The sequence below is a fragment of the Puntigrus tetrazona genome, chromosome 16, assembly GCF_018831695.1.
Source record: "Puntigrus tetrazona isolate hp1 chromosome 16, ASM1883169v1, whole genome shotgun sequence".
Taxonomy (NCBI): Eukaryota; Metazoa; Chordata; class Actinopteri; order Cypriniformes; family Cyprinidae; genus Puntigrus; species Puntigrus tetrazona.
In genome coordinates, this window is record NC_056714.1 from 12,743,676 (window position 1) to 12,769,937 (window position 26,262).

A 26,262-nucleotide genomic window follows, 5' to 3' on the forward strand; every position below is an offset into this window, starting at 1 on the left:
AGGCCAGAGCTGTGAGTATTTAGCCTGCAGGCAGGACACTCATGCAGTAAAGCTGCTTTGAAGCCTAGAGAAGTGCTTCAATGTGGAAGTGAGACTATAAACAGAAGCACTCGCATTTCCTGACGACCCAAGCAGCTGTGGTTAACTTTCTGACCCTCTAAGCTCCATTAGTTTTAATAGCAAAATCTCAAGCCTTATACATGTTAAGGTGATTTTAGGATTACCAAATAAATAAATGAATACAAAATAATAACCTGTTAGTAAAACTTTTTACTTTCACAGTTTTGCTTTCATAAACCTAGTTAAAATGAAATATACTAACATAATTGAACTTGTACTGAACCCGCAGTATGTCTTTAAGGGTGACCCATACATCACACTTTGTCTCTGAAGCATACTGAAAAGAGAGGAACATTCAAATTGCATTTTATAATGAAATCAGTTTGTGTTAATTCTGTTCGGTGCCATGCTAACGTCACTCGCTGTGGAGACCGCAAAACAGACAGGGTGGAGTATAGTGGACCTGATTTTAACTCTGCTTCTCACACTCACACACATGCACGCACACACACACACACACACACACACTCTCACGCACGTGCACCCCTTATACACAGTGACACACTGAGGAAACACATGTTGTAAAGACACACTCTGTGCTCAATGCCCTCATTCTCAGCGCAGCTCTCCCACGTCTGATCGTCTGATGATAATCACCTCTCAGTGAAAGGGCCAGTTATTGACCACAGATGATAGCCGAGCCACCGGATGCACTTTTGGAAAATGTGAGTAAGGTGCTTTGCTTTAAAGTTCAAAAGGCGCTTCCCCTCATTACTCACACAGTATTCTCTGTCAATACAGAGCGATTGCTCAAGGGAGCAGAAGACACTATCTTCACTCACAAACTGGAAGTTCAGGGTCGTGACCAAGTTGCTTCAATCCACATCATAATCTCTGATCATTATCTCAGCGAGGCTTGTGTGGCAATCAGAAGCGCACTGAGAAATGCCATTTACGAAATACCGATATTATTATTACTATTATTATTTTTTACCTTGTTTGGTTACACTTAACTGTAAATAAGTAGGATGAATAATACCCAATTTTAATATTTTTAGTGACAAATTGCTTAAAACTAATTGTTTGAAAGCTTGGAAAGAAAGGTCAAAGGTTAATAGAATACAGATACAGCAAAATATATGAGGATAAGGTTTCCAAATTTTGTTCTGTGGAATGCCTTAAATAGACTTTAATGAAATCTATTCATCTATAATGAAAATGAATGGGATTGATGGTTTGAAAAAAATTAAATAAATTCAAATAAATGTATATAACTGTAGCTTTTAATGAAAAAAATTGAAGGCTCTAGGCATTAGATAGACAAACATACAGATAGACAGATGTTTATAAAATATTTCAAGCACTTACTCACAGTAATAACTCGCAGTTTCTCACAGTAATATGAACAGAGGATCATTTATTCTTGACAACACAAATTATTTCCCTTGGAATGTTGTGAAATGGTCTATTCAATTAAATAAAACGTTTTATTATTTTTTGCATTTATTCACAGTTATTTGTTCACAATTATGTATTTCAGCAATTGCTTTCAGTAGTGAGGAATTGAGCAATCGTCTCAAGGGGGGTGAGGATCAGCCTCCGAAGGAAAACATTAAAATCTACCCACTGTTAAATGGCATATTTGTTTAACACTTGCGGTTTTGGTGAAGGAACTGGACTATCTTAAATACAAATTAAGGCCAGTATAAAAGGGTCCTGAGGGGAGACATAATACATGAGCAGCAGATAAGCGGCAATCAGTCTTAATGACTGGGGCTTTGTTCATGCACACTTAACTTTCTTTCCTGTCCGCCACCCTAGATGTCAAAAATTTTGACTGAGAGAGAGAGAGAGAGAAAAAAAAGTTTTGTGGATGATTTCTGGGCTGATACCAAGCATGTAGAAGCTGATCTTGGAAAAAAGCCAACTATAGTAGATGTGGCACCTACCACGTCTCAGCATTTAAAATCTACCAGTGGAAGCATCTCCTCATGTTCAAGACCTAAACACACAGAGAACAATAACAATATCAGTGTCTTTCATCTAAACAAAATTCAAAATGAGTTGCACATGGCCTCTCAATGAATCCATTGTTCCAAGTGAAATCAAGAAAAACCATGAACGTCTGCTCAACTAAAACTTAAAAGTGAGTTATCTCAGATTTCTAGCTCCATATAAGAGGCACAAACCCCCAGGTGATGTTCGGGGTGCTTGACAGGATAAGATCCATACGTATGGAACACAATGCCGTACTGTACTACACACTAAAAGTCTACGCTTTTTTAAATGACTCAGCAAAACATGTGGTTGCTCTTCATCAAAGTCAGTAAAGGGTCAAAGAAACCCCAACTGTGAAGCCGGGACTCATTAGCCTCCATCCTTCAGCACCTCTGCAGTCTGCTGGAGGAGTCCAGCGTCCTCGCGTTTGCCCGTGCTTTATCCTACAGAGACACATAGCAGAGGTTGCCATCCTCTTCCTCCGTCTGGTTGCTTGTTTGGACCATTGTAGTGAATCCTTGTTCAAACAAACAGCGGCCCAAATTAACACATAAGAAACTGCCTTTTCACATGAATGGACCGCTACCAAAGCCTGTCCACGTGCCGTCCCCGCTGGGCAGAAAATCTCTTTTGAACCTAGTGGGGAATTGGCTCAAAGAAGCAAAGGGACCATAAACAAATAATGATCAAATGCGTAGGTTACTTTGCTATAGGTTGCTTGTTGAGTCTATTTATTTTTTTAAATTGCTGATGTCTATGTGCTGAGTGAAAGATTGCTCGATATTGATCTATTTGTGAGTTTAATGAAAAGGAAAGAACATCGTTAAAAAAATAGCATTAGAATATGCATATCAAAAGCATTTTACATTGCTTTTGGCCCACAGTGAATATCAGTAGGCTGTTGCAAGACGACTTTCACAGCCATGAATGTGAACAGATTTTGAATTGTGTGGCGCACTCTTGTGGTAAATATGTGTCCTCAAAATCACAAGCGCAACTGAGAATCAATGACCATCAAAAAGTTCCCAGGAGTCTTTGATTCACTGTATTCTACATAAAATTGGCAAAACAGTTACTTTTAAAACGGTTAAAAATACCCTGAATATTCCGAAACGCCTTTTCTGTTGTTCGTATGCATTTGGTAAAGTAATTCATTTAGTCTTCACGGTTATTCACAGTAATTATTCATTTAATAATTAATCGTTTTGATAATTTATCATTTTTTCCTGTCTTTGTTTCTTTCTTGTTATTAGAAATATGTCCACAGCTTCACCCTTTTTTTTCTTTTTAGCTAAAGACTGTTTGGCTAATTGCTTGATTAACTCATACCCACCCCCATTTCGGAAGTTTGAATGGGCAGCACTTTTTTTTTCTCTCTCTCTTAGATGTTCACTCCTCCTCGCCCCCAAACCAACCCCCTTATTAAAACAAGTCCAAAACCCTGCCCGGTTAAAAGTCTTACAAATGTATGGCTTACAGGAAGCATAAAGTTAAAGCGTCTGGAAGAAATTAGACGCAGAAAAGGACAGTTCACAGCTTCAACCTGTACGCTTGGAAAAACTTGAATGAGTTACATTTTTAAGTCACCAACATTGACTGCTGTTGGATAACTTTGATTCTTTCATCAGCTGACAACGTCAGAATGAACTGCCAAGATGCTCCAGCAGACCTCATCACAGCAGACTGATGCAAACTACACTATATAATGTATTGGAGGAGGCGAGAAACTTGAATGTTCTTTCGTTTTATGGAAAACGTGGATACGGCACGTCTTCGTTTTTAGATGCTCCATGCCGGTGTCTTCTGTACTTTACCCAAAAACTTGCATGGGAAGTTTTGCACCAGTGTCTGGAGCGTGCAGAACCTCGTCGGACAGCATCCCTGTTTAACTAACATCTCCACACAGCTGCTCCAAGGTACTGTATGATCTGTATGATACTGTATGAGCTCTTTCGATTGACACACGTTGCTCCGTTAGATGCGTGTATTTGACGTTGCTTTAAACAATCATATCTGAATGAATGGGGTTCAGCCATAAGTGATTGCAATACCCACACGTGCCAATTCTTTTTTTTCCCAAAATCCTACAGGTTGTAGCAGCCTGTTTAATTTCAACATATTTCTGAGTAAGGCTACAGCTGATAAATAACAGCAGATATTTATACGGAATGGATATTATTCATGTAGCCTGCTTCGCGTTCGGTTCTCGAGCCATTGTTGGTAAACCTGAGCTCATCAGCTGCTCTTTCTGACAGGTTTCTTTTTTTTATTTTTACAAACGCCGTTTCCTCAAGAACAGCAAGGCTTACTGAATAACATCGGCTTGATATATTTTAGACATTTATTCGGCGTTTGCGGCTCTACCGGGGCTTTAAGATAATGAAATATCATACGGACCGTCTGACCAATAGCAGAGCATAAAAGATATTGCGCGCAATCCAGCAGCAGCCGTAAAACTAAGGGTGACGCAATCTACTAATGATGCGTAATGACGCTTTTCGGTAGGCTCCCTCAGGAGTTTTCTTGGTAACATGTGAAACAAACGGATAATATAAACTAAACAGAACTTTTCTAAACAGAACTTTTAGCTTTCTGGAAATGCATTAAAAGTGATAGAGCATACAAAGTGGTAGCCTATATACCATGGTTTTATTGTAGTAAATGCGTAGTAACCATGTTTTTTTTTATTGTAGTAATGTTTTTAACTCTTTATTTTCACAACCTCAGTTTTACTACAAATACCTTGCCATGTTTTAACTATAGTAACCACGATTCCTTGGTTTAATTTGTAGTAATACCGTGGTTAATTTTCATAATAAGCCTATAATTTTCCACGTGCCATCCAAAACTAATCCTAAACTTTCAAGCAGTCCACTATTGCCATGGCAACCTCTTCAAGCCAACAGGACTTTTGTTGATCAGCGTCTTTTGTATTGTGATCTGACCAACTTGCAATCTAATTATGCGGTTGTTTGAAAAGGCTACTGAAACGTAAATATACTTGTATGTTACAAGAATACATGCTTTTGTCATGACTTTGTTTGAGGGGTTCAAGCCTTAATTAAAGAGGTCAGACCTCCCAATGGCAACAATAATTTGTATAGTGCTTAAACATGAATTCCTTCCTAAAATAATATCTTCAAAGACTTTCCCCAAACATTTACATTTTCATTACATATATATTTACAGTCACATAACCTTTGATCACATTATGGCACTCGTCAAATAATGGGAAAAGCTGTGCAGTATTTTAGCACTATAGCTTCTAATTATCATTTAAAAATTATAGCCAACATTGATATTATTTTACCTCAGAAATGTTAGTTTTATTAATTGGATGCCAAACTTGGCTGCCTTAAATGTGCAGAGTGGTATGTTCTGATTTTGCTGAGATAGATGTGTTCTTAGGTCAACATATTTTGTTTACCTTGGAACAACATTTTTGGAATAAAATGTTGTTCCAAGGTAAACAAAATATGTTGACCATATCCTTACAACTAAAACTAACCTTAACTATGAGTAATCCCTAAAATCAGAAGAAATGATAAATGAATGAGCACCAAAACTGATGTAAGCCTAAACTTCACAAAAACTATAAACTAGTTCTTCAAATCTGATTGGCTAATCACAAAGTTGGTCCAAGGTCAGCAAAGATGTTGTACTTGGTAAAATCAGGTTCTGCTGCAGGATGTAAGACTGTGTCATTGAAAATTAGGCTGCTGCTGGAGTTCAAAATGCTACAACCTTGGCCATGTGCCTAAGATAAGACCCAGCTGTTCACGACAGTCTACTACATGCAGCAGAAATTGTGTCAAATCCAGGGGGCTCCTAGTGGCCAAAGTTCATACAATAACCTAATTGCAGTTAGCCCTCAAGGCACTTATAACAACTTGTGGAAATGCCACATTATTTCTTCTGACAGTCTTAAACATTAGAGAAACACTGTTTGTTTTGGGACTAAAGGTGAGACTTAGTGAGGTACGAGAGTCGTGGAAGGTTGAAAGGTGGAATCAGGCATGGAGGCAGAATTTTGTACTAAGCCAGGCGGCGGGAGCCTGAACAGCAGCGAACATGGTGGCCACAGTGTCTGACAAGGCCACACCATAGAGCCATGGCAGAGTGATGGATGTGTCTCAGTGATGGAGGTTGGATAGTTCCTCTGGGAGGAGGTTGTGGCAGTTCCCCAAGTTCCCCACCATCTCAGAACCACCCACTTCGGAGAAGCAGAAGCTTCCTCCAGTGCCTGGGAATACACTGGAGTATCTCAGATGGGCAGGACGTGCAACAAGGCAGTGTCTCTAGTTCTGAGTCAGTGCCAAAATTCCCACCAACACAGTTTCTGTGAAACAACTTGAGTTTATTCTACCATCTTTTTTATGAAGATTATGTCAGTATTTTGAAGCTATCTTTCTTTTTTGTGTATTTCAAGTTATTTTATATTTTATTTGTTTTTATTATTGGATATTTGAATATCTAAATTAAAATAGGATAGATTGCAAATGACTGACAGATCCACTGTTGCTAAATAAAAATGATCACCTACTTTACTATCTAGTTTCCCCAAAAGGAGTGTTAAGCTCTGAGCCATGGATTTCCTGCCTCATTGATGGCCCTTCACAAGTTATTGTGTTCCAAATGAAGCTTTGTCTAAAGGAAGCTCCTCCAAATCTGAGGATAAAGATGAACAAATCCCCTGTCTCTATTAAACTACACAATCTACCTCCCCCTACTATCAAGCATAGTGCAAAAATCCTCTCTAAATGAATATTTCCAAAAAATAATAATACTACATTTTCTGAAGGTGTTCAGTGGATATCACAGGCCTTGGTCTCTTTTGGCTAGTGCAGATGCACTTTTTTCGCACTGTAATATTTCATCTCTCTTCAAAGCCGAAGTTATAGTTTTCCCCATTTAGGATGATTCAACTTTTAGTGATCCTTGACTCTTTGTATCTCCTCCCTGCTCCGTTGGATCACAGCCAGATAATATACATGATATAATATACATGATGAGATATAGGCAACTAGTAAAGCAAACAAAAGCATATATTTAACTGTTCTAGAATGATAACAATGAAGATAATGACAACTATATTAGTATTCACACCAAGGAATGATAATATTGTTTATTATTAGCACATGCTGATTATTAGCACATGACAACTCTTCCAAGTTAGGTGAATCCTGTTTAACTGTTGTGGTTATCGTTGTGGAAAAAAACTGTTCTGTAAGTGATTCCAACAATATTGTTACTCTGCATTGTTATCATTATTGTTGTGGTTTGGGCTTCTCTATTCACATAGAATGACTTTATAGTTATCGTTGTTGGTGTGAACGAGCCAATTACCATATTTAATTCAATCAGACAAAATCTACTGATGGCAGATGTTTCACACAGGACCATTTCATCGACAGGATTATCCACCCCCATTCACAACAAGATGAGTCAATATACACTTGTAAACCCTGCACATTCACCCTTAGAAATGCAAAACCTATACCAGTTTGTATAAAGATGAGAAATTAGGTCATCAACAAAGACAGAAATGATTTAAATATCCTGTACGGCCATGATAAATGTTAGTGTCCTCTTAGGTGTGGGCTACGTTTTGTCTTGTCAGCAGTCTTAGCACTTTCAAATGAGATGTTTGGGTTCATCTAGAGTTTAAACAAGACATGAAAGCAGGTTTAGGGATACCCTGAGAGCAGTACAGGCGTTTGAGACATTAACACCACATGCTCCCCTTAATTCTAACAGGCTTGCACGTGTCTATGCGGATAAGGTGGGGTTTGGAGGGTCCAGAGGGCCTCGTAAACATGCAGGATGACGTTAAAGGCTGTGACACGTGCCAGTTAGACTCACATTGTGCTGTAGTCCATCATATCAACCTCCCTCCAAGGCCAGAACCACTTCATAATCTAAACCAAGAGGGACAACATCACAGAAGAAACGAGATTTGAGTCGATAAAACAAGACGCCATCATTAATACAATGGCCGCGTTCAGCAATAATAAGACAGAGGGTCTTTAGTAGAGACCTCTGAAATCTAAATTTCACTGTTCATGCGTTCCCACGGAGATATAAACAGATGATGTCAGAGGGTGGTGCGGCATAGTCACGTCTGCCAAGCAGATGGGGAACTGCATTAGTAAGGAAACTTGGAACAAATGGCCATAAAGACCACTCAGATATTCAGAAGACGAGGAAAGAGGAAGAAATACGATGCTGTCTGAAATATACTGTCACTTATGCGGCGAGAACAGATGCGTGTATTTTATGCTTCCATACGAGCAAATGTCTGTCATCGTCACCACAAAGCTGTCCACACATTCGCATTAATTTCTTTTATGAGTGCTGTCCATGAAGTTGTTCTGAAATGGATGGTTCTGTGTTCATTTACCCACCCTCATGCCGTTCCAAACCTGCATGACAAGTTCAAGAAGATATTCTAAAGAACAGTTTTTATCAGTTATCTGGGTCCAAAACAATATTGGACGTTCTGACTTTAGATGTACGGAAAAATAGCAGTTCCTCAAAAGAACGTATTTGGTAAAGTGGTTGCAAATCATAATATTTACCCTTCAATGTCCTTTTGTTGTTTTCAGATGAGATGTGATAAATTGATCACCTACTTGAGGATTGTTGGGACGACACTGTTCGGCATTACCCTGCTTGTGGGAATCTCTACTGCTTATATCATGGGGTATAAGCTCATAACAACAGCAGGCAACTACTTGTCCTTTGGTCTTTATGGAGCAATTCTAGTTATTCACCTCATCATCCAGAGCTTGTTTGCTCTACTGGAGCACAGGAACATGAAACGTTCCCTGGAAACACCGATTAAACTGAACAAGTCACTGGCTCTTTGCATCGCAGCCTATCAGGAAGACCCCAACTACCTGAGAAAGTGTTTATTATCTGTGAAAAGGCTCACCTATCCTGGGATAAAGGTCATTATGGTTATCGATGGGAACAACGATGATGACTGCTACATGATGGAGATCTTTCGGGACATCATGGGCCGGGACAAAGCAGCCACATACATTTGGAAAAGCAACTACCACCAGAAAGGACCAGAGGAAACCGAAGAATCGTATGCAGAGAGCTTGCAGCACGTTTCTCGACTGGTTCTCAACAATAAGTGTGTGTGCATCATGCAGAAGTGGGGCGGGAAGAGGGAGGTCATGTACACCGCCTTCAAAGCCCTGGGAAGAAGTGTCGACTACGTACAGGTGAGTCTATCTCTCTCAGGCGGCTCAAGCCTTGCCTAGCCAAGTACACCAGGGCAACACAGGCAAATTGTACAAAGAAGCTTTTGTGACTCTATAAGTGGATGCTAGGCTGAAGCATGTAGTGTACTGAGAGTGAGGAAAGTACATTCCTGGTTAACACTGATGCTGTTCATTGAGGGACTTCTGTGGGAATTCGTTTGCATATCACGGGGATATTTCTGGCATTTCCAGAACAGATCGCTGGTATTTTCCATGCCATCTCGGAGCACATACTATTAGCTCATGACATTGAGTAGTTATTTAGCTCAAGGGAATGTGTCATATAAATGCATGTTCATAAATAAGTAACATAAATACATTAAACCCCCAAGGACCTTTTCTGTGGTGGTTTATTCTAAACGTATAATTCCCGCTCCTGAATTTTTACAAGTTCCAACCAAAAGAGGCTAATTATTTTGGAGAATTTTACAGTTGAGAACAGCTGTATGCATGTGTTTTCACATCAGAAAATAGACTTTCTGTGGCTTTGGTAGAATGCTACATGAGAATATTTACTTTTGTTCGATCTATTTGCAACACAACGTCATTCTGTAGATTTATCGGCAAAACTAGTGATCAGATGTCCTCTTATGTAATCCAAACAATTGTGCAATTGCTTTTGATGTAAGAAAGATTCTAGCTCAACAAACCCAAAACCTAGAAAAACATCTGAACACCCGTTCTCACAGAATATGTTTTTGCGTTTATATACACTACATATTTGGCTGTTTGATGCATAAACACTGCATTTTTGAAAAGCTACGTCAAGTTGGAAATTAATTATGTGTTCTGTGTGAACAGTCTCTGAGAAAGGTAAACCCCAAGCTGTCATTTATGGGTAATTTTGTGAAGGCTCCCTTGTATACTGAACAAATGATGTTATTTTATCCACATGCCACCTGGTTCCAATGAGATCCCTGACCTTTGCTCTGAGTGTAGAGGCCTAATTGTGTTTAACTTATCACTGATCTTGCTACCTGGCCTGTGGTTAGTCTCACTATGGGGTTCAGTTGTAAAAGCAAAGTGGCATACATGACTTTCCCCAGAAAAAACGAGATAACCTCTGGGCGATGCTTGCTTAATGTTTCGATGTTAGAACATTTAAACCAAATCTGTACTAAGATTTGAACAGTATGTGCTTGTTTTTGATGGGCCTAAATTTTTGGCCCTGTAACTAAACATGTAAGCCAGAACTTAATGATTAAAATTACCTCAGGGAGAGATTGATATATTTGTCCGAGCATATTTAGCAGCACATTTGATTCATCGTGACCACTCACAAAAAGACAAGCTGGTTTCTATAGATGTGATTGTGGAAGAGAATAATATTTGCACCAAGGATAAATCTCTTTGAAGGAACATGTCATATTAATGATATCAGGCATCTTGTATCTTGTGGAACAATGTGGTGCATCAGTGAATGTGGTGCAAACACTGGTTTAACTAAATTTTAACTAGAATATGTGGAATGCACTAGTATATGTATTTTTATTTTTAAGGTTAAACCGTGCATATTCTTTATGCGATTCAGGTATGTGATTCAGATACCATGTTGGACCCGGCCTCCTCAGTGGAGATGGTGAAGGTTTTGGAAGAAGATCCCATGGTTGGAGGAGTAGGTGGAGATGTACAGGTGTGTGTTTTTTCATACAGTTTTAATATATCCAGCCTCAAGAATGTATATAGCCATTTTGTCATTAACCTTATTAAATATTCCAACATTGAGTTTTAGAGGAAGTCTAAGTATGGTTTAAGTCAAGTCAGTCAATCAAAGAATCAATCAATCAATCAATCAATTCCACTAAAATCAATTTCTTTAAAACTGGGGGAAGAAATGGCTGCTCATTCTGAGAAGTCATTATTTGTTTGTAGACACCTTGATATTTTAGATAATGCAGCAACAAGTGACATTGCATTTTTCTGTTTTGTCATTATATGTATTTGCTATTATAAATTTTTACTTTTAGGCCTGGTCTTATAGACAGAGCTTAGATTAAGCTATGATTAGGCCGTATACCAGTTAGGACATTTTAGCAACTTTTGCTAACACTGCTAATGTGCATCTTCAGACAAAACAATGGAACCGACACATTTTAAGATCAGTGCAAGTTTCTTTCAGTTAAAACTAACCAAAACTAAGTCATGTATTTTAGTATGGGACTAGGCTTAAATCTGTGAAACCAGGGGTTAGAATGAAAGAAAACATTTTGTTGGTTACATACAGAGTAAGACTTCCATTATAGCTACATGGACTGAAAAAATAGGGTTTTCCCCAACTACAGTCTTCTGATTTATAGTCAGGGCAGTTGTTGTTTTTTGGGGTGGAGAGGCAGGGTGATTTGATAGAGTTGTTCAAAGTACTTAAATATACCTTTTTTGGTTCATATGTCAACTAAAATACATATTACTGTGCATCCTGTACAGAGTCTTTAGATCTTTTCTAGTTTCTCACGGTTCTTTAGTGTTTCAATCTATATTCTGTGGCAGGTGACCAAAACATACATATGTCAAACTATAGATTCTCTTTGATTTCTAATCCTGTTGGTTATTGTGTCCCTGTAGATTCTAAACAAATACGAATCGTGGGTCTCCTTCCTAAGCAGTGTGAGATATTGGATGGCGTTCAACATCGAAAGAGCTTGCCAGTCATATTTTGGGTGCGTTCAATGTATTAGCGGGCCCTTGGGAATGTACAGGAACTCCCTGCTTCATGAGTTTCTGGAGGACTGGTACAATCAGACATTCATGGGAAGCCACTGCAGTTTCGGTGATGACCGCCACCTGACCAACCGAGTCCTGAGCCTGGGATATGCCACAAAATACACCGCCCGCTCCAAGTGCTTGACTGAGACGCCCATTACCTACCTGCGCTGGCTCAACCAGCAAACCCGCTGGAGTAAATCGTATTTCAGAGAGTGGCTTTACAACTCCATGTGGTTTCACAAGCACCACTTGTGGATGACCTACGAAGCTGTCATCACCGGCTTTTTCCCCTTCTTTCTCATCGCCACTGCGATCCAGCTCTTCTACCAGGGCAGGATCTGGAATATCCTTCTGTTCCTGCTGATCGTCCAGGTGGTGGCGCTCATCAAGTCTTCGTTCGCCAGTTGCCTCCGCGGAAACATTGTCATGGTCTTCATGTCCTTCTACTCAGTGTTATACATGTCGAGTCTGCTCCCGGCAAAGATGTTTGCAATAGCCACCATAAACAAATCGGGTTGGGGAACATCTGGAAGGAAGACAGTGGTGGTGAACTTTATCGGACTAATTCCGATATCAGTTTGGTTTACCATTCTTTTTGTTGGCATTATTTATACCATAATCCAAGAGACGCGAAAGCCCTTTCCAGAGTCCGAAAAAGTAGTTTTGATAATTGGCGCAATCGTGTATGCCAGCTACTGGGTCGTGTTCTTGACTTTGTACGCTGTCCTCATTATGAAGTGTGGCAAGAGGAAAAAAGGACAACAGTATGATATGGTTCTTGACGTATAGTATTTCCCAGTGCCCTTCTTCCTTTCTACGTTTACATTAAAAACAATTTCAGACTGTTATCTGAATGCGGGCTGTCGACAGTCGACAGGAAGTGAGGAGAAATCATTGCTGCTGTGACTGTTACTAAGGATAATCCTTTGACATGGTAAAGGTAAAACTTTGTAATTTGTGAGCTTTGACACTCTTGATGTTTTAGTATTCCACCACCAAATGACAACTTCTTTGCACTTTCACGTACATTCTCATTATGCGTAATGCTTGATATAGAACTTTAAAGAACAAAATACCTCAGTGGTTATGTTTGCATTGTGTGAGTGTTTGGGATAGAGTCAGATAAGACTCTTTTTTTTCTTAAGTAATTTATGATTTTAATTTTAGCTTGTTTTTATATATATATATATATATATATATATACATTTTCGAACTGAAATCCAAAACAGAACTTCTGATAAATTTTTTGATTGTGCTGTACTTTGTATTTGCATTATGTATTTTATTGCCTTTTATATAGACTTTTATTTTTTTCTTTGCCACCAAAGATTCTTTATTTTCAACTCTTTAAGACTTGCCTATCTGACCAAAATGTGAAATTAAGAAGCTGGATTTGTCTCTGTGATGACAGCGATAAAAGGCAAATCTAGAGATAAGTTATTCATTGACAAGAAGGGCGATGAACCTGTGTTATTATAATAAGTATTAGGTGGAGGGAAGACCAGTCTATTTATACAACATTTTGATTTATAGCTTTCTTACATATGAAATTATCATATGCTGGCTTGGTTGAATGTTTTGAATTGTCCTGTCAAAATAATTGACAGTCCCACACAATCTATGCAATTCTGGCATGTGCCAATATCACACTGCTATGCAAATCTTCCAGAAAGTGACACAGGAGCATTTGCATATAAATGAGGCACAGATGCCTCTTGTGATTGTTATTATTTCACATAATCTATCATCCATCAGTGTCCAGAATATTTGCAAAAAAGCTTTTCCAGTGATGCCAAACCTTAATATCTAATAATGCCCTGGCTTAGGTTCCTGGAAAAGCCCTGATTTTATTTACTATTAAATGACATTATTTTAATGTTTACCAAATGTTAAAGAGGATTATGATTTTGAAGCATATATCAAAGTGGCAAAATGTGATGATAACTGAGGTAACTTCGTTTTACAATATGGATTGTAATTGATGAGGGCTTTTACTAAGGCAGTATTGTCATAAAGCACTTTTGTCTTTGTGCCAAATAAAAGAAAATACTTTATAATGCGTATCCAACCTTTTCTTTGTAAGCATCATGTCCTTGAAAAATAAATATATGACCTGATGAATGTGTTTTTTTCTCTCCAAATCTGGCATCTGTTCGTGTAGTGAATAGGGGAATTCCTCAGACCTCAGACTGCTCTTAAACACAAGAACCTTGCTTGGCCTTCATTCTGCTATTTCATTAGCGACTGATGAGGGATGAATAGAACAATTATTTTCACTCTGTATCAGGAAGGATTATTGCCATAGCAATGCTTTTTGTTTATGACATATACAGTGTAAGCAGGATGGAGTAGCCACGTAGTCTGAGTCTAGACTGAGCACTTAAAGATGTCTGCAGCGCTGCAGTGTAATCCCTCAGTGCAAGCTGTCATGTTAGTCTATAAATCAAAGATGATTTCTTGGGTCAGCCCAGAGATGAAACTCACGGTTTCGTAAAAAGAGTTCATTATTCTGTTCGTAGCCATAGCTTTGGCAGGCGAAATCCATCTCAAACATCGCTGACAACTCTGAATTGTGCCCGTGACAGTCTTGGGAAAACTTGAGGCTGATGACGGAATGAACCCGGGAGCCGTCTTCCTTGGCTGTCCAAAAAATTCCTCATCCCAGATTTTGTGTAGGGGCTGCACATGTCCACTCGGCCACAGGTGGAGAGGATTCCTTCTGAAAGCTAAAAAAGTAGTGCAAATTTATCGCTGTCAAGTCTTTACTGGGTGTTGCAGAAGTCTATGGTAATGCAGTTTGTAACAAACTAATATCTACAAAAAAAGTCCAAAACCCAACAGTTTTTTGCTGTTTTTAAAGGAAGCCTTTTTCCACCACTGAATAAAAAAAAGGTTATTGTGATGTAAACTTGCAATTTCGAGCTATGAAGTCAGAACTGAGTGATATAAATTTGTAAATTTCCAAGTAACAAATTCAGAATTCTGACTTTAAATCTAACTTTAAAAGTCCCATTTTCAGGCATTGTATTTAAATGAACTCCTCTTAAACAAATCAACACCAAATTTTGATCAGTGTGATCTAAAGCCTTTTGTGATGCTAAATTGAGTTCATCTTGAGTTTTTGTTGAAGGAGCGTGTCCATGGTGGCCTGACAAACTTTGATGCTTCGCCATGAAATAATCCGTCATTATAATTCAGGCAGACAATGTCTGAGCTGACCCAAACTTCACATGTTAGATAAGAGACCTGTTCTGAAAACATGCCCATGCCTATATTTAATTACAGTCATAGTGCCACCTGCTGGATACAGGAAGTGACATGTTTTAAGCTTTGTTCTAAGTCCTCTTAGACTTTAAATGACATCAACATTATATTTGGTCAGTTTACTTTAAATGTCTTTGCAATGTTAAATTGCAAATATATTTAGTTTTCTTTAAAGAGTGTGTCCTTGGTGTCCTGAGAAAGTTAGTTGTGGAAAAGGAAGCTGTTCTAACTCAGCCATATAATGTCCGATTTGCCCCAGACGTCACACGGTCGATAAGTCCTGGCCTGAAAATATCTAAATATTCTGTTATAATAATATTGCCAATATTGCCACTTGCTGGCAACAGGAAATGGCTTGTTTTTCTGTTTTAATTCAAACAGACCGTGTTCAGTATGCACCAAATGTCCAATGTTTGATCAAAGTCCTTCCTTGAAGACCTCTATATGCCACTAATCAGTTATAGTTTTAGCACTACCAGCTGGCAGCAGGAAGTTTGACATATAATGACATTTTCCTACTATATTTATGATTTTACATTCATATTGCTGACCATCTAATGTTTTCCTAAAGTCACCAGGAAGAGGTAAACCTGGGTCGCGAGGGCCTTTTCAACGCTGCTTGCAGCTTTAATTTATTCTGCTTTCTGTTCACTACTTTAACTCAAATTCAGTAATTGAATTTTCATTTCTTAATGTTGCACAGCCCTGGTCACTGTATGGAAAAGCAGCTTGGACATCCTAAACAAGTTCCACTAGGAAGGCTATTCCCTGAAATGGAAATGGGTTTAGCTCATGTCATGTTCTGAAGCACTCCCAGGGCTCTGTGAAGATATCTGCACAGAGGTAACAATGCACTTGATGTAACTGCCAGGTGGAGGTGGACACACCGAATGGCGCGAATCACACTGAAGGCTCGTAAAACACTGACTGTGTCTGCAGATGAGCAACAAGCATTGTCTGTTTAAACTCTGTACAACACGGGACAATTAAAAATCTGCTTATTTACATCTGTCTATCTACTTATTTTTTTTTTTACATCCAGTATCCAGTGTTTGCTTACTGATTCAGTAATATTTGGCTAAAGTATTGCTTCAGATCTGTGAATATTACAGAGAAACATACATTGTTTTAAATGGAACACAGAAAAACCAGAACAAAGTCCACTCATTCATGTTCCATGATCTTTTCAGCAAAATATAATCTTAGCATTAAAGCAAAAAATGAAAATACAATGCAAACGCATTTAGGTGGTCACAAACGTTCACCAGTTTGGGCAAGATGCAGTCATTCCTTTTGACAAACATCATGTAACTTATGTTCTTATATTCATCAAATGATCCTTAATGAATGTCGTCTTGCATCTTAAACAGCACAATGTTTTGCTGAACTCATGTTGTAAACAAAACACATAAATAAATATTACTTGGGAAGGTTTTAAGATTCATATACTGTAAAAATCAACGTCTTGAAGTCTTCAAGGCTTTTAAAGCCTTTAAGTAATCTTAGTCTTTATATTAGAGTACTTGAACCCCCTGATTAGATTTGAGTTGAAAGTGCTTGCACGCTATACATAATTCGATGTACAGGCTTAAATCTTTTTTTTTTTTTCAAACTCTCTACTCATGTCTCTGGAGTTTAAAAGGTCTTGGACTTTCAAGTAAATAAGGAATCATTAGGTCTGAAAATTTGGGGAGACAAGCTGCCTTTCCTTTTCTGGCCTGCTCTTTGTCTCCCATGCAGTTTTATATCTCTGCTTAAATTACTATAATTCAGTCATGCAAGATATCAAAACATAATATGGCTGTGCAAAAAAAAAAAAAAAAAGTGTTTCAAGGTGAGGGGTGTTTTTGTTCAACCTTTCAAAACTCACGCTTGAGATTTGGGTTTTCTTTTTTATTTTATCCCCAAGCAAGATACTGGATAATTGATCCTGAAGTGATCAAGAAAATGTTTTTAATAAGGGCAAGAACTTTCCTCTGTACTTCATCCAGGGGTTGCAACACAAGAAAATGTTTTTCCAATTAGAAAGGTAATTGGTAAAATTGGCAAAATTAAGTAATTGGGGTTAAATTTAGTTGGAATGTGTGGGGGATTGGTCAAAAGTTGACTGAGGTGACCACCTTTCATACAGCCAGAGACACATCATCTCTTTCATTTTAGATGAACAAAAGCATCGTGTGGAGTCTTTTAACCCCAGGCTGCCTATTCACTGGTTATAAATCATCCTAAACTGAAAGTTTGGGCAGATAATATACACAGTGATGAAGACAAATGGTCCCCTTGCAACATGCAAATGCCTAAAGGATATTCCACTGAGACAGCAGTCTTCCAGTATTACCTTTATTGGAGAATTTCTCACATCACCCAGTTCTGTTGGGTATTTCAGCCATCGGTGTGTTGGAATGAGAAGAATCAAATTTGCTATGTCAAGATGAGGTCATATGTTTTGAGCGACAGGCCCAGTGTGGAGCTCTGCTCTGTTTGCATTGACCTGTCTCACATGACAGGAAGTATCAAACGGTAAGGTTATTTGAAAGGCTACATGGGGGAAATTCACAGGTCAAAGGTTCACTAGGACATACAGCCTTTATTGGTCAGTTTTGTAAACCTGGTGCCTCTGAAATATCCTGTTTTGTGATGTTTGAGTTTGAGAACTTACCTCCCTATAACTGACCATAGTTTGTGCACCTTTAGCTGAAATAGATGAGAATTCAAGTGAAGGAAATCTGCAATTTATGACACAAGTGGATGTGCACCATAGACCGTTTTTTAAGGAGCAATTGTCTTTTTAAGGAGCAATTTTAAGGAGCAATTGTCTTTTTTAACTTACTATTTAGTATTGGATATGGATGTTGCTAGCATATTGGCTGATTATTAGTACTTTCAATATAGACACTTATTAATACGATATTCTGTGATCCCTTAACCCAAACCAGTACCTAAATATAACACTTACCTTACTAACTAATAATGAACAGCAAATTAGAAGTTTACTGAGGGAAAACCCCTAGCTAATTATAGTGAACATGTGTTCCCTATTCTAAAGTGTTACCTTTTTTTTACCACTACTTGTTACCAGTGTTTTTCTGCCACTGCAATGCATGCACAGCTGCAAGTGACATAACTATGATGTCTTCTCCAGATTGATCTATAGAATGTACTTCATATGCAAACATGGGGCATGGAACTTAATTAATGACTAATGGAAAAATAGTGAAGTCAAATTAGGCTAGTCAAATTAATTATCAAATCCAAAAAAAAAAAAAAGATAAAAATCTACATATCAGTGAGTTGATACAGTGTCACTTTCAAGCAAACGTTAAAGTGAAGACAGTGGAGTAAAATGCTCACTGTGTAACAGCATAGACATGTTATACATATTGACATAATTTTAGTTTTAGTGTTTACAAAATTATATGCAATTTGTAATGAGGTGCTATAATATTATGATAATACCATATACTTAAAGATTGAAAAAAATAGCTTGAATAATTTATTAATAACAAGTTTTAAATAGAAGAGTTTTATTATTATAAAAATCCCATTTATTATAAATTTCACATTTATTCTTTTTTAGAAAACAATGTGAGTCAGAATGAATACATAAGAGATATAAATAAATAAATAAAGACTCAAAAATGTCACCATTAATCCAATTCATCTGCTTTCCTTTTTGTGTTAACTTAAAACTATTTGTCGTAGAATAGCAAGTAAACAAATAATAAAAAAAGTGTATTATTTTTCAAGCATTATTTACAGCACGCATGGTTCAAATGCCAGCAGCACAAATCATCCTGTAATTTGCTTAATTCTTTTGTTGTGTGTTTGTAGACTGAATCAGTCCAGTGCTCTATTGTTTCGGTCCCTCTTGGCAGGCTATGAGTCTCCTTTATTTCTGCATCCAATAAAATGTTTCACGTATCAAAACTGAAGAAGAGAGGTGCCCTAAAACACACTCACTACCCATAATCCCATTCACACAGCTCGCAGAAAAGTACCCAACACAACAAACCGTTTAAAAAACCCTCTAATCTAATGTTTGAGGGGGAATTTCTCTACAAGAAGACAGCAAAAAAGTAATGAAAGAGTATAACTTTGCAAAGACTGAGCCTCTTGCCAGAACAGCTTATGAAGTGCAAACAGTCTTTGAATCAAATCTTTCGCTTTGCGTTTATTAACCTCTAGCAGCGGGGTCTGACAGCCTCATCCATCATACTCAACATCCCAGTGTGAATGAAAAGAGATGAGTTCTGCTTCCACTCTGAAAATTACTCTCAAAAAGAGATTTACCGCCATTCCGTTTACATACAACACACACAGATGTAGTGAGTGAGCACTTCCTCGAATCGCAGTCCAAGAGGAACAATAAAGATATTCCACCAGGAGCAGTCCAGGTCGAGCTGAATTTGTGAATTGTGTGTTGAAATGCGTCATAATGTCACAGTGATCATTTGGTGCGATATTTTGCTCTTTTAGAGTGAAAACAGCGCTACATTCTGAACAAACGTTGACTTTCGTTGAAGTTAATGAGCCATTGTTGGAAACTTAATGTCCACTTTAGCTAGAAAAAGCCAGATTTTTTTGTGTAAAGCATGAGTACATCACTGTCCATGTTTTATTTAACCACTTTTATCTGAAGTCAGCTTAATCCCAGATGCAACAAATACAGTCCAAATTTCAGAGCCAACAACAGAGTAGAAAAAAAGAGCAAAACCAAAAACAAAGTGCGTTTGTGAAGAAATCATGCCAGCTTGAATTCTCATAAATGAAGAAAACAAATGGTCTCTTTACAGCACAGATTGCTGTTGGGTCTCCCCTGAGCGTGATGATTAAAATGAGCTGGCTTTTTCAAACATCAGATGACGAATACATGTGAATGAGATCTGTTAGGAGACTTCAAGATCTGCAAGCCAACTCCCGTCAAATCTTGTGAATAAATAGAGGAAAGAAGCAAAATTCCCAGCTCAGTATTTTTGCACTAAAAATAACATCACTTGATATTAATATTTGTGTCTATGCAAACAATCTCACAGCCCTTACACAGATACAGATACAGTTTTAAAATTTTGTTGAGTCATGATGGGAAATGCTCATCTAGTTTGTATCTTCGATAAGAAGATGAATAGAATGGATGTGCCATGTTCAAGTCCAGACAGATGCTGAACCTTTTTGCGTTTTCTGTGGGAAATTGTGGAAGTGATTGGTCAAGCAGTGTTCTGAGAGTACTAATTAAACATTCGCTTTTAAAGTGAAGAACCATTTTTAATTTTTTTTTAATCAAAACAATCTCACTGTTTAGAACCTTTTGTGGAATGTAAATATTTCATGGATGTTAAGGCTCTTTATGAAAGAGATGAATCCTTGAATTCCTGAATTGATTTGTTAAAAAAATTTGTTTGTCACACAGGAACTGAATAAATCTTAATCAGTACATCATGTTCGCACCAAGCATGATAACTATATAGTTCTAAAAATTGTTCTCAGTATTAAAGAATAGCAGAGCCCACAGCACAGAGAAACAATATCAGTGGAATCATTCCATTGAAAGCCAGTCAGAATCCATCCTGCTATCAAGAGCTCAAGAAAATCTAAGTGATAGATGCACTTCCTCTTAGAAAAAAACAGACAATATTGTTTGCCGATGTGGACGCTAATATCATTATCTTTATCTTTCTTAGTGTAAACGGGGTCATTGAATCGTTCACTCAACTGATTTTATTGCTTTGTTTTGTTTGGACACATGAAATGGGCTTAGTAACTATTTTTTACTAGCAGAACAAAAATAAACTTGCAATTGATAAATAGCAGGTTCCTCACGGCGATGTAAATTTTCGGATTCGATCATTTAATTCAGTCAAAGGTCCTTCAAAGAACCATCTCAAGATTTTTTTTTTAGATATTAAAGGTTTTTCTTTATGGGAACCATTTAGACAAACAGGTTCTTCTATGGCATCATGAAGCACCGTTTGTTTAGAGGGTAAGGCAAAGTATGTTAGAAGTGAACATGCAAGACGCTGGAGAGTATCATTTTGTGAATGGGCATGCAGTTGTTTTGACTGAAGATGCAACAGTATGCAGATGTATTTCATATGTTTAGCAGTTTGTTTATGATGCTGCTTGACGCTTCTCTGTGTTCAAGATGCTGCATAAACCAGGGGGCTTCCTGCAACTGGAACAGTACATGGCTAACGCTGCTGTGCTCTGTAGATAGGAGTGCTGTTCCGTTAGCTCCTTTGGGACAGGGTGTGGGTTGGGCCTGGCTGTCAAATCCATGCGGTATTGTGCTTCATATTACAGAAATTATCTAGTCGTTTGTGTAACATCTGTTCACGAACGTACATACGACAGAGCTCACACCACAGTCTCTTTCACACGTTTGTGAGCAACTTTTGAAATTCAAAACACATGATTTAAGAGGCACTCCCAAGCTTTTTAGCATCACATCGAGGTTGCGTATCATGAGCCAAAGGGATTTAAGGAAGAAGGCACCGTTTCAAGATGTAGCAATGAGCAGGGATAATTTACGTCTTGATTAACTGCAGTGAAGAAGAGAAGAACTAACCCACTGCATGTTAAGTATACTAAAAGTGCGTTACACAACACTGTAGAAAATCATAGAGCTCAATACTACAGTTGTGTGACCTTGTGCCACGGTGTCCAAGAGAAATAAACACAAATGAAAAATGGTGAAAATTGCCGTTATATACAACAAATTAGTTCTGGTCCTGCAACGTGATTGGCCAAAAAGCACTCTGTCATTGTATTTAGAGATCCTGACCATCCTTGGGTTCTTTGGAAACAGTTTCTGTTTGCAGGAGAGAAAAATAACAACCGACCACGAATTAACTCCGAAATAGCAGTTACGTCTTTTTTTATTGTTGTGCTTGTGTACCTCATATTGCTTAAATATATGTAATTAGCCGTCATTTAAAATGTTTGAAAGTATATTCCTGTCATTTAGGAGCGCAATGGTTATGGTTTCCATCAAAAAAAAAGAAGACATATTCTTTCCAGCCGAGTTAACATAATGGCGGTTTCGCAAGAATAAACAAGTTTGTAAACTGACAAATTATTTCTAAAAAGAAATTTTGAAATACTTACTGGTTTAATCCCTGCATTAAAACACAAAAGACACGCAAGAATAATAAAACAAGTCGGTCTTGACGTTTCTCCGAACATCTAACAGCATACTGATTTTTGAGAAACGATCCATTCGTTGTAATTAATCATGTTTCTATTACATTGTAAATGAAACACATCCTTGAAGTATTCTCTCTGCATGCATAGACAATAATACCAGCCAAACGCAGACTAATTGCACTTTTGGCAAATGGAAAATTAAACACAGATGTCTTGACAGAGCGCAGACAGAACATGGCTGTAAAGGAGGCTGGAGATACTGATGATGGCCAGAGAGAGAAAACGCAATAACTGATGACTCTCTCGTAGTTTTTCCTTATCTTACATTTTTTTTGTTCATGCTGGGCGTGAAGCACAATATGTTACAAAATTGATTACCAAGGCCAGAAACGATTTACATTACATAGAGCTAAATAAACAAACAATGGTGGGGCAGTATTGCTTGCTTTCTTTTGTGATTGCTGATAGAATTAACTGTATTTCCTGAATCATTGATCATTGAGTGTGTATTGGCATGAGTAAAGATTGGCAGCCATTTAGTTTTGATTAATTGGCAGAAGAATCCTTTTACACGTAATTAGATTAAATGTAGTAAATTAAATCAGCCACAATATATTTTAAATACCTAATTTTAAAGTCAATGTTAATTTCCCAACCTATTATACTGTCATGAGTGTATAAAAATTCCCAATTGAAGAGAATATTCAATGAGAAAACACGCAAAGCGGGAAATGAATTGTGTAATGTGAAGTTGCTTAAGTGCAAAGTCTTTTCAGAGAAAAAGCAAGATCTCTTTGATTAAAAATTACAATACCAAGATTTTTTCTGTGAAATAATGCGCACCAATAAATAATTCACACTGACGCCAAGAACGTCTGTTTTAATTTCATTTTGATTTTCAGTCTGTTCATATTTTCTTTGAGGGCTTTATGTTTATTTTGCCTCTTTTAAGTGTCGGTTTCAGTGTTTTTTCATATCCAAATGTCCATCAAAGTTTTCCTTTGAAGCGATTTCATCTGAACATGAGGTGTTTTTTCAGACGTGCCTTTAGTAACGGGTGAAGAAAGTCAGCGTCAGATGGAGGAACAGGGATCTGATTATTTCAGCTGTTTACACATACACATGCATGTGTGCTTACATGTTTGCTAAAGCGGTTCTTTAAGTGCAACCAGAGACTAGCAACCTAAAAAGAAAAGTTCTCTGGTAACTCCCTCTGATTTATGTTCAAAATAACCACATCACCTGGTTTTTAGGTGATAGTTTAGAGTCAATCACTTAATTGCCCAATGAATTTTTTTTTTGACTGTGCATGTTTTTCTGTCCTTTATGGTTGTTGCTTGCCATATAATATAATGTAATATAATCCAGATGAACTCAACTAATTAAGGATTGATAAATCAATAAAAATTAGAATCATGTCAAAATGATGGGCTTTTTTGTGACATACGGAACCACTTCAAACCGACGGGGTCTCATTTCCTGTCTAGCTTGGGCTAGTCGAGCATGAGGTAACTGGGAGTGTACAGACAGATCCGTTAATGCGGGGTACACACACTGCCTCTCTGTTTGTGGGGCAGAAGGAATAAGGGAACTGCAGCGGCCGGAGAGTTTTTACATAAACTGCCACCTTTCCACCCGCCTCTGGTCATCATATGTTGGTGTACAGTAGATGCATTGTTGGCAGAGGCCTGGAGAGAAGATGCATCCTGGAGGTGTCCTTTAATAGAGGTCACAGATGGTAAGGGAAAAAATAACAAACAAACACACAAGAGGACCTTTTGTACAATTTAATGAAGTTTTCTGGTCTATTTGAGCTAAAAATATATGAGGGTAAGTGATGTATAAGAGTGTTCACAATAAAGGAGAGAAAACATGTGGCAAGTCAGTTTTTATACCATTTTCATTTAATTAATCTAAAATATCTTTCAGTCACAAAGGATTTGACACATGAACCCATAACTTGTGGTTAAAAGGTTTACCTTTCTTTGTCAAAATTACATTAGAAAAGAAATGGAATTCAAAAACAAAAAACTTCACTCGTTTTTCATATATATATATATATATATATATATATATATATATATATATATATATATAAAGAAGACAACAGAAGAAGAAGAAAAGAGGCTTTTCACTCACACACACACACACACACACACACACACACACACACCCTGTTTTTCTATTGGGATTGTACTATTATCCCCTCTGACTATCCTGCAAATTAGATGAAAGCTTCTGCCTAGTGACTGTTTTTTAAATACACAGAAGGAAAAGATGGTGATGTCACCTACAGAGGAGCCAGGAGCGGCAGAGTAATATCTGAACATGTGTGACAAATTATTATTTAGTGTTCATAAGAAGCTTTTGTGCACAATTATTTGATTAGATGTTTTAATTAATGGTGTTGCATCATGGGAAACATTGTGAGCAGAGTATTGATCTGCCCCGGGGAAGCCAGGTGCCTGTTCTGCATTAGAGATGAGAGAGGGCAGAGCGAACAACAAAGAGTATGAGACAGAGTGATACACATGAAATGAGAAACGCCCTACTATTGAATTCAGACAGGGACACATGTGCACATGTGGTGCCGTTTAACGAGGGCCATAAGACGCAAATTTGAGGGAGACAGAAAGAAATGATGGAAAGGTCAGTGAATGACAGAGTGAAACTCTGAGCGCCAAGAACTGTGATGCAATAACATCAATATTATCACTGCAAGACCTTTATCTGGCCTGCGGTAAAACGCTTTCAATTGCAAAGACCACCGCAGACTTGATGCACTTTATACACTTATCACTTGTCTTCATGTTTCATGTTATGTAATCTGAATGAAAGTTGGGTGTTTTCTACTAGTCATTGAAGATTGGGCATTGTTCTGCAAGTCAAAAAGCAGCCATCTAAGGAGCCAATATATTTTTTAATTTATTACAATCAGAGCATTTCTCTAGAACAAAAACAGCATTTCATCGAGGGTGACACCCTCAACAAACAAACTTCAAAAACATAGCAATAAACAGCATATTCTGCATTTGGGACTTTTTTTAACTGTCTGAACAAAACAATCAAACCTACAGCTCTGCATATATAAGTGATTTTTTTAGATTAAACTGTTTGAATGAGCCAAAGATTGTACATTAATTACACAATGTTGTCTTTCTTTTTTATTGCTCTGGCAAAGTTATGAACAAATGTTCTTCCAGTAACATCAATACAATGTTCAGTAACTGGCATGACTATTATTAACATATTGTCTGTTTCTTAGTATATTCTATAGTACATACCTGATATAATGTTAATATACCAACCTATTGAAGCACTGATATCTGTTTTGTACCTTTGAAATACACTGATAACGACCAAATGCAGGTCGTGAAGTCCCGTGATGAACCAAAGCCAATCACAAATCAGCTTTTAAACAATAACGTATATAGAAGCTGCTCAGTGTCATTTATACAAACACTAAACACCATCATGGTGAGACTCATTATGCTGAAATATGCAATAAACAATACTTTAACAACGTTAGATGTAACACACAACCCTAATAAACATAACTGATAAGAAACACTGATTTTAAAGAAAAAAAAAATTCGAACAAAATTTGAAAGGCAATGCATGGAATTGCATGGTTTCTTGACTGACTTCTGACTCGACGTATGACGTATGAAATCCTTTTTCTCAAACTTCTCGTTTTCAACTTTTAATTGATTACCAGCTTTTGGTATCGCTCTGTTCTTGTTCGTCTATTCTCTTCTGAGCTTACATTACAAACACGGCTTACGTCATACTTCGAGTCCGAGGTCAGTCAAGAAGCCAGAACTTG

The 26,262-nt window shown here is 37.6% G+C and overlaps 1 protein-coding gene across 1 annotated transcript; it reads left to right on the forward strand.

The window, feature by feature from the left end:
• Window positions 1-3,526: 3,526 nt before the first annotated feature.
• On the forward strand, window positions 3,527-14,149 carry has2 (hyaluronan synthase 2). The gene is made up of 4 exons (XM_043260241.1): window positions 3,527-3,974; window positions 8,664-9,290; window positions 10,861-10,962; window positions 11,892-14,149. Exons 2-4 carry the CDS (start codon window positions 8,664-8,666, stop codon window positions 12,819-12,821), a joined length of 1,659 nt encoding a protein of 552 aa, XP_043116176.1. The 5' UTR covers window positions 3,527-3,974; the 3' UTR covers window positions 12,822-14,149.
• The last annotated feature ends 12,113 nt before the right edge of the window (window positions 14,150-26,262 follow it).